Raw genomic sequence first — 8,558 nt, forward strand, 5'->3', positions numbered from 1 at the left:
CACACACACATACATATACCATGCAGTGTTCATGCACGTCCCCGAGCAGTGTTCATGCTGTGGTGTTGTTGTGAGGCGTGTGTGTGTGTGTGTGTGTGTGTGTGTGTGTGTGTGTGTGATTCTGCTGATGTTCAGAGGGATCATGGTTCAAGGGTTGCTCCACTTCCTGTCTATCTCAGCAGAACTGATTAACCAGACTCATCTAGTTACACTGAAGGGCTTCTGGTTGTTAGATGCAAAAAGCAGTTTGAGATTCAAAGAGGAATAAAATGTACCAAAATGTTAAATGTCATCTTTTATTGGAAAATGAAACATGATTTAATCAAGTCTTTTAAACAACTGAGAAGGTAGTGATTAAATTACTATTTAAACTAAAATCACATTTCCAGTTCAGTCATATATATATATATATATATATTTGATCAGCATATGAGAGTCAGATTGTCCAAAATTTATATATATAAATATATATACATGCATACAATTCCCATTTTGTGTGTGTGTGTGTATGTGTATATATATATATTATATAAAATATATATATATATATACACTCTCTCTCTGAGTAGTAAACGATGCACAATGTATTGGTGCATATCAGATTATTTTTTTATCAGAATCAGTTGCTATTGTCCGTGTGTAAATATTTAACGTTTAATAATTTTAATTATTTACCTTTTTAGTTTCAAATAACCTTTGCAGTTTATCTAAAGTTCACTTAAAAAATCTAATGGGTGGAGCTAATATGAGAATACATTTTTCACACAGTAAATGTTGACGTTGTGATGCTTAAATCAAAAAAATATACATGGAACAACAGAAATGTTACACATTGCAGCATTTTTGATGTATAAAGAGCAGTTGAGCAGGATACACACACACACACACACACACACACACAGACTGAATCTCAGAGCGCTCAGTAGAGACGGAGTGGATCAGATTAAATCAACATCAGGACCTGTGTCTCTCTATCGCCTGTCCTCCGTCTCTTCAGCCCGAGGGTTTCCTCTTACTCTTTTAAACGTGTGAATCGTTGCTTTTACAAAATTTGTTTATCGCACCGATGGAAAGGAGTTGTATTTGCAAGAGCGTCAGATCATAGGAGCTTATCAGCAGAATACTTCACATCATTTACATTTTGAGGATCTGTTTAGAAGGAGAAGGGAAATGGCTCCAGATCTGACCCGTGTGTCTCTGCTCAGGAGGCCATCCAGTTAGACGGAGAGATCCTGTTCGCTCTGCTCAAGCGTGTGTGTCCCGCGGCCCACCGGCACCTGAAGAAACACAAGATTGACCCCATCCTGTACATGACCGAGTGGTTCATGTGTGCCTTCTCCAGGACGCTGCCCTGGGCGTCTGTGCTGCGCGTCTGGGACATGTTCTTCTGTGAGGGTGAGACAGCGAGCGCTCGGGGTTTACTTTCATGTGTATTTATTTATGCTGCTTTCTTTTTTATTTATCGTGTTTTAATGTCACACATATATAATTTTATCATTGCTATATACCATATAGTTAAGCCTGTTTTGGGTAAGGAATTAAAAAAAAAAACATACATAAGTATAAATACCTTTTTTTTTTCTTTTAATAAATGTACATAAATACACATGCATTTGAAAATCAAGATAAACCGATAAACATTTTTACTTAATTTTTTGGCTTTTTATGTTTTAATGTCACACAAGCCAAAAACCTTTTTTTACTTTTTATTTTATTTATATATGAATATGAAGTTTATTTGCAAACATAAATCATTTTTGAAATCATGTTTTGTATCATGTTTTAATTCTGCTTCATAGTATTAGTTAGCTATGTTTTTTTGGTCACTGTAACCCTACTGTGTTTTTTTTTTTTTTAAATGCACAATGAAAAAACATTACTTATCTGTTTTTGCTAATCATATATATATGTGTGTATGTATTCAAATGAAAAAAAAAAACAAAACTAAAATAATTGTTAAATGAATGACTTTTCCATTCTTGCATTCTTCCAGTTTTGTAAATAAAAAGCAGGACACAGCAGTGTATAAGTAGTTCAGAATATTTGCACACACGGTTTGCTCACTTTGCTCACTTCTCAGGAGTGAAGATCATCTTCCGCGTGGGTCTGGTGCTGCTGAAGTGCATGCTGGGATCTCAGGAGAAGCTGAAAGCGTGTCAGGGCCAGTATGAGACCATGGAGCTGCTCAGGTCTATTGAGCCTCGATACATGCAGGAGGCTTTCCTCGTTCAAGAGGTATCACACACACACTTTCAGTCACATTTTAAGACATTGTCACACAGGGATGTGTCTCTATTTAATCACAGTATCCAAACACAGCCTGTGTCTCCCCCTGCTGGCTGCTTTAATCAGTACGGTTTGATTTCATATACACTGTAGAGGTTTATAATTGTTGGTAAACCACACATCCCCGCCATTTCAGGTCCTAGAGCTGGCCGTGTCTGAGCGAGACATAGAGAAGGAGCATCTGTCTCAGCTCCGGCGCTGGAAGGAGACCCACGGAGAGCTGCACTGTAAATCCCCTCCCAGAATGCACGGCGCCAAAGCCATCATGGCCGCCGAGCCGCCCAGTCGCCAGGACCTCAGACAAAACCCCACGATCATCGTCGAAGTGACGGAGACGGGGAAATCTACTAAAAAGACCAAAGGCACGAAAACAAGCTCGCCGCCTCCTAACCCGTACCCGCTGCCCAGCCAATCACAGCCCCTGCAGAAAGACACGCCCCTGCGGGCGTCCAATCAGAGTCTGAGTAGCGCGAGCACGACACCTACCTGTAAAGAGCTGACCGCTGAATGTTTACTGTGCAGAAACATCTGCCCCGTCTCAGGACTTCAAGACACGACCCGAACACACCAACTACATCAGGAGCGTTTAGCTGTGTTTACACCGGTGTGTGTGTGTGTGTGTGTGTGTGTGTGTGTGTGTGTGTGTGTGTGTGTGTGTGTGTGTGTGTGTGTGTGTGTGTGTGTGTGTGTGTGCGTGTGTGTGTGTGTGTGTGCGTGTGTGTGTGCGTGTGTGTGTGCGTGTGTGTGTGCGTGTGTGTGTGTGCGTGTGTGTGTGTGTGTGCGTGCGTGTGCGTGTGCGTGTGCGTGTGTGTGTGTGTGTGCGTGTGTGAGAGTGAAGAACGGATGACCAAAAGCAGCTCTCTGAAGCGCTGGATGCAGATGTTCTCAAGCTGGTTAAACTAGTCCTCCTCAGGAGACCGCATCCATCTTTTTTGTAGTTTTTGAATTAAACTAATAATTAAATATGTAATGTGTTGCTTATAAAATTTCCATCCATTTGGATTGCAGGTTTAAAATAAGAATTATATAGCAAAAATAATGCTAGACTCAGTTTTATGCTTATTAGTCAGTCATACATAAATGAAAGATTACTGTAATAGTATTAAATTGAGTGTGTTTACATGCACTGTAACTAGGTTTATATATATATATTCCTAATTATACGCAGCGCACACACAGTATATAAAGTAAACCAAATTTTATGTAGGATGTGATTAATCATGGTTTTATGGTTTGACAGCACTAGTGTGCATCACTCCTATCTCATGCATTGTAATGAATGTCTTTTTAACTCAAACATAGTTTTTCTCTTCGAGTTGAACTGACCAGGATTCTTCTGATCCTAAGCGTTTTGAATCATTGGAATAAATAATCTGTGATGAGGTTAGAAATCTGAGCCGTTTCAGTTCAGACTAATAGAAATCACTTTCAGTTTCTGATAAGACGTGCAGTCCAGATGTGTGGGAGTTATATTTGCTTTCCAGACATGCCAATTGTTTTAAGGGAATAATTAATGAAACAAAGTCATCCTCGTCTCACTCCAAAACCTTTATGATGATGTTTTTAGTGGAACCAAAAAGCGATTATTTCTGAGAATCTTTCCGTAGACGCGTGTCAAACTCCAAAAAGCATTGGATTGTAATTGAAGTATTTCTGATGCATCACATGCTCCTTCAGCCTTTGTGCTGTTTTCTGAACTTTTATCAATATTAATATTGTTGAGAAAAATGAGAGCGAAGTCCTTCAGTGACTTGTTAGAAGCCGGTGCTGCTCTCCACCACCGAGGGGCTCTCTTGAGTTATCTTCAACCAGATTTAATTCATCTCCTTGAGACCAAACATTTCTGTTCCTGCAGATCTTCAAGCTCGGTGCTCTCTGACAGCACTGAAAACAACACACACACACACACACACACACACACACACACACACACACACACACACACACACACACACACACACACACACACACACACACACACACACACACACACACACACACAGAGAGACAGAGACCTGTTCACCTGAGTGCCAAAAAGACCGTGTGGGAATCAGGATCCAGCTCTTTCCTGAATAGATGTTATTTTCTGAGGGGCCTCAGTAGGGACCGAGGGTGTGCTGGACAGTGGTCTGTCCCGTTCTTGACCAGGAGATTGTTTTGCACATTTACTCAAACTGAAGGGACGCTGTAGGGCACAATCCTTTTATAGGGTGAAAAAAATCTATTTTTAAATATCTATGGAATTATTTTTTTCTGATGTAAATAGCATAGCCAAGACGATTTTAACACTATTTGATTGCTCTTCTTGCTCTTGCTTCTTGTAAGTTAAGGATATGTGTAGTCATGAGCGTTCGTGCCGGCTCTCATCCACCGAGCCGCGGACCGATTCTTCTTTGGGAGGAAGTGATCGAAAAGCTGAGCTGGTATCACGTTGTTTCACTGATCCGACGCGGTTCACCTCGAGAAACCACAAACGGATATTTAGTATGCATGCTTATATCATTACTTGATTGCTGAACTGATCATATTTATCAAACCTTTCAGAATTGCGTTCAGGTAAATCTGTAGAGGTTTAATCCACCAAAAATGGCTGCGTCACATTTTTAATTCGAGAAATAGAAAAAACAATCAGAGTTTGTGGTTTTTATGTACTTCTTGGAAGAACCTAGCCGTGCAATTTGGGAGAATAAGAGTTTTGAATTGATTTCAGCTCAGGCCGTGTGCCAAAACACGTCACGTTGGTGAGAAATGAAGCTACTTGAGATTTTATTCTTTCTTATCGACTCTTTTGCATCCTCCTGTTCACAAGAGAAAGTGGTTTTTGACGATGAAATAAAAGTGCTGCTCTGAGCCTGTGTGTTGTGTGATTGTGTCCGGATGGGATGAGGATGAGGAGAGGTGAAAGAGGCTTCTGTGGCGTGTGACGGGACACCTGTCCTCCGAGCTTCTTCTCATTAGCATGTCAAAGGTGCTGGCGCTCGTCCCCGCGCCGCTTCCCAGAACCCCCCCGTCAGCGGATGCAGCCGAGCCATCGGCCTCCAATCAACACAAAAAGCGCTCAGAAGCTCAGGGCTCAAGGCCCTCCAGTTATCTGACACTCTTAAATATACTATTTATTGCGTAAACTAAACTAAAGAAACTAGCCCGTCTTCAGTTCTCCAGTCACCTGCCGTTAACCGTCTCTGGATCACTACGTAGAGAAACTTAGCTGGATTCAGTTAGCTAGTGGGATTTAAAAAAGGGTGGCAAGTATATAAAAGCATTACAGATATTCAAGATGAACGATGCACCGTTCAGACTCTCATGCCAGCCGTTGACTTCTGAATGATTTTTCTTCTGAAGTCTTGGCTCATGACGAGTCGAGTGAACACACCATTTCAGAAACTAGGGTTTTTTTGGTAAAGGTTTGAAAAACCTACTTTTTTTTGGTTTGATTTTCATTCAGTTTGGCTCATCAGCTTTAATCTTCTGGCAAAAGGCTGTGAAAAGAATCGTTCTCTTGAATGCATTCTACGAAAAAAGAACCCAAGACTGAATGTGAGGCTGTATCTCCTCCACACTTTGGCGCATCGAGACCAATCTTGGTGCGTGTCGTAACAGACGTGTCCTGAGACTTCCTGCACAGTTCTGGAGCAGCGCCACCTAGTGAACAGGAGATACGGAAAATCATTTATTTTGCTTACAACTTCCGAATGATTTGGCCAAAAATCACAAAAACTGCTGTCTTCAGTGGAGTTGAAACTTTATTTATTTTTAAGTCATGTTGACTGTCGGCCTTTCTCAGTTTTGTCGTAAATACATTTTGTCGCATCATTATGAAACTTGGGATGTGTCTCCGGCACCATGTTCTGAAAGTACACTAAAAGTTTGGGCCAAAAGTTGTAAATAAATAAAAATAATATTTGATTAAATTTGTTTAATCCTGGTCAAGAGTCATTAACCCTTCAGTAACCAAAGAGCTTTTGTGTAGCGCTACAATATTATAAGTAGAACTTCGCCTATCGTAAGGAAAAGGTCTCAAAGTATTCCTTGAGTCACGCTGAGAAAATGGATGCCTATTTTTTCAAACTCGGTCGAACGGCCTTTTGATTTGTTGAAAAGCTACTCTTCAGCCTGTGCTGAAAAAAAGTCCTGTGCTAATAGACAAAAAACGTTTTTTGTAGCGCTACAACAAATTTATGGCATAATGCCAAACTGGTTTTGAAGCTTTGACATATTTACATCAAACTTTGTAGGTGCCGTTATCACAGAAAACAGCTTTTAATAGCAGAGCCATCTACTGGCTGACAATAAGCCTCTAAATCATCTCTAGTGCTGGGATATTAAGGTTTACTTGCTGCTCACAGCTATATTTGTTCACTATTTAAATATTGTTCGCGACTATTTCAATCAATAACAAATCATGTTCTTAATAAGATGAGATTAAATCCATATTAGTTTTTTTACACATGAATGTGGATGAGAGGAGCATCTTTCTGAAGCAACACACTATAAGAGTATGAACCAAAAGAATAGCTGAGATCAGCTTTTTACAAATATTGAAAGAGTTAACACGTAAAGAATAAATAAGGCGCTGAATTAGTTGCTATTTTAATCTCTGATGCATGAACGCTCACTCGCTCGTTCCCTATATAGGGCCCTTTAGAGCGACGCTCACTAGTGTTTGAGGCCTCATTTAAATGAGCAGAAAGAGCGTTGGGTTTCAGACATGAAATGAAGGTTAGATTCATCTGGACTGGAGAACGGTGGAAAGCTCATAAAGCGTCCCGTAGGAAGCTCCGGGGTTGTTTATGAGCTGCATGCGGTGGAGCCGATCGTACGGCTTTCCCATTTCTTCCTCCTTTTGTACTTCTCACTGCCGCTCATTTCCTCTCGTGCTTACTGTCATCTTACAGGAAATAGATTACTACACTGAAGGCATGGAGGGCATAACATCTGAGACCTGGGCGTCATGAGATGGTCACAGAGCGTACGAAAAAAAACAACAGGACTGCTACGTTTTTCACATTTCCACCCGGTTTTGCTGAAACACTCGTAACTGGGGCATGTTGTCACAGAAGGTCAGAAACATCTCGTGAGGTGAAGACCGCACACAAATATCATGACCGTCAGCCCCTGTAGTCCCTTACGCTCACGATTTAGCAGAAACTGTCCATTAAATAAAACTTGTGCTTGTAATGAAATGAAGAATGAACCCAGCGGAAAGTGCAGTGTGTGTGTGTGTGTGTGTGTGTGTGTGTGTGTGTGTGTGTGTGTGTGTGTGTGTGTGTGTGTGTCGTTGGCATGGACACGGGTCAGGAAGCTGGCTCTGTGAGGTCAGGGTCAGAGGTCAAACAGATGTGGGCAGGGGCAGGAAGAGGAGTCGAGCTGTTTACTTCTGACTCGGAGATCAACACGAAGCACGTCCTTGAGTGTGTCTGCAGACTTCATCTTTTTGTTTGTGGAAATAACACTTCAGTTTAGTCTCGGCTGGAGGTTGTGCCAAAAGTCAGCGGCCTGTTTCTGACCTCCTTGAGTTCGCTGTGGTCCGAACGATGTGAAACGTATTCAGTAGCAATTAGTCTGCTGCCTCGGAGAACATTTTAGCATTTTAGCATGGGCCATTTTTATTGGTGAAATTCAGATTTTATGATGTTTCCCAAAACTCTGAATGTCTGTGTGAACGAGAGAGAGGGCATGGAGTGTGTTTAGTGTTTATTTGAGGAATGTTTTTTGTCTTTATCTCTATTTGATCTGGACTCTCTTCCTGCCATTGTTTCTTCATGTCCCTACCGTCTCCTATCTTCCCGTCCCTGAAACCCTCTCTCCTCAGTGAGGAAGCCATGGACGCAGATACAGGATACACACACACACACACACACACACACACACACACATTCATTAGTGTGGCTGATTGGGGTGTTTAAAGGAGTATAAGTGGGTAGAAACACACTGAAGATGATCTGAGAGAAGCTGTGAGAGTTTCCTCTGAACATCTGCATCTTCTCACAGTCCCTGGCTTTGAACGAATACTGACTTTTTCCAGCTCACACGTAACATCAATGCTAAAAATGTCATTATTTTATACAGAAATACTTCTAGTCTATCTATATATCTCTGTTGATCTTGAAGCGACGCAGCGTTCTTTATAGAACCATTTATTAACCATTTATAGCACCTTTATTTTTTTTATGATGTCATAGAAGAACGTCTTTGCTTGAATGAATGATGTTTGAATCAGATTTTGACATCATTTGTCACAAGAACTGATGATTACGTAGAAAATGAAAAAT

The 8,558-nt window shown here is 41.0% G+C and overlaps 1 protein-coding gene across 1 annotated transcript in view; it reads left to right on the forward strand.

Moving 5' to 3' along the window:
• The window catches only part of tbc1d10ab (TBC1 domain family, member 10Ab), an 11,969-nt gene extending 9,183 nt beyond the window's left edge, over window positions 1-2,786 (forward strand). Inside the window, 4 exon segments of the mRNA XM_043249975.1 lie at window positions 1,206-1,395; window positions 2,081-2,235; window positions 2,423-2,753; window positions 2,756-2,786. Of these exon segments, the coding sequence (XP_043105910.1) occupies window positions 1,206-1,395; window positions 2,081-2,235; window positions 2,423-2,753; window positions 2,756-2,778 (699 nt within the window). The 3' untranslated portion in view covers window positions 2,779-2,786.
• The last annotated feature ends 5,772 nt before the right edge of the window (window positions 2,787-8,558 follow it).

Source organism: Puntigrus tetrazona, chromosome 10, assembly GCF_018831695.1.
Source record: "Puntigrus tetrazona isolate hp1 chromosome 10, ASM1883169v1, whole genome shotgun sequence".
In the NCBI taxonomy this organism is placed as follows: Eukaryota; Metazoa; Chordata; class Actinopteri; order Cypriniformes; family Cyprinidae; genus Puntigrus; species Puntigrus tetrazona.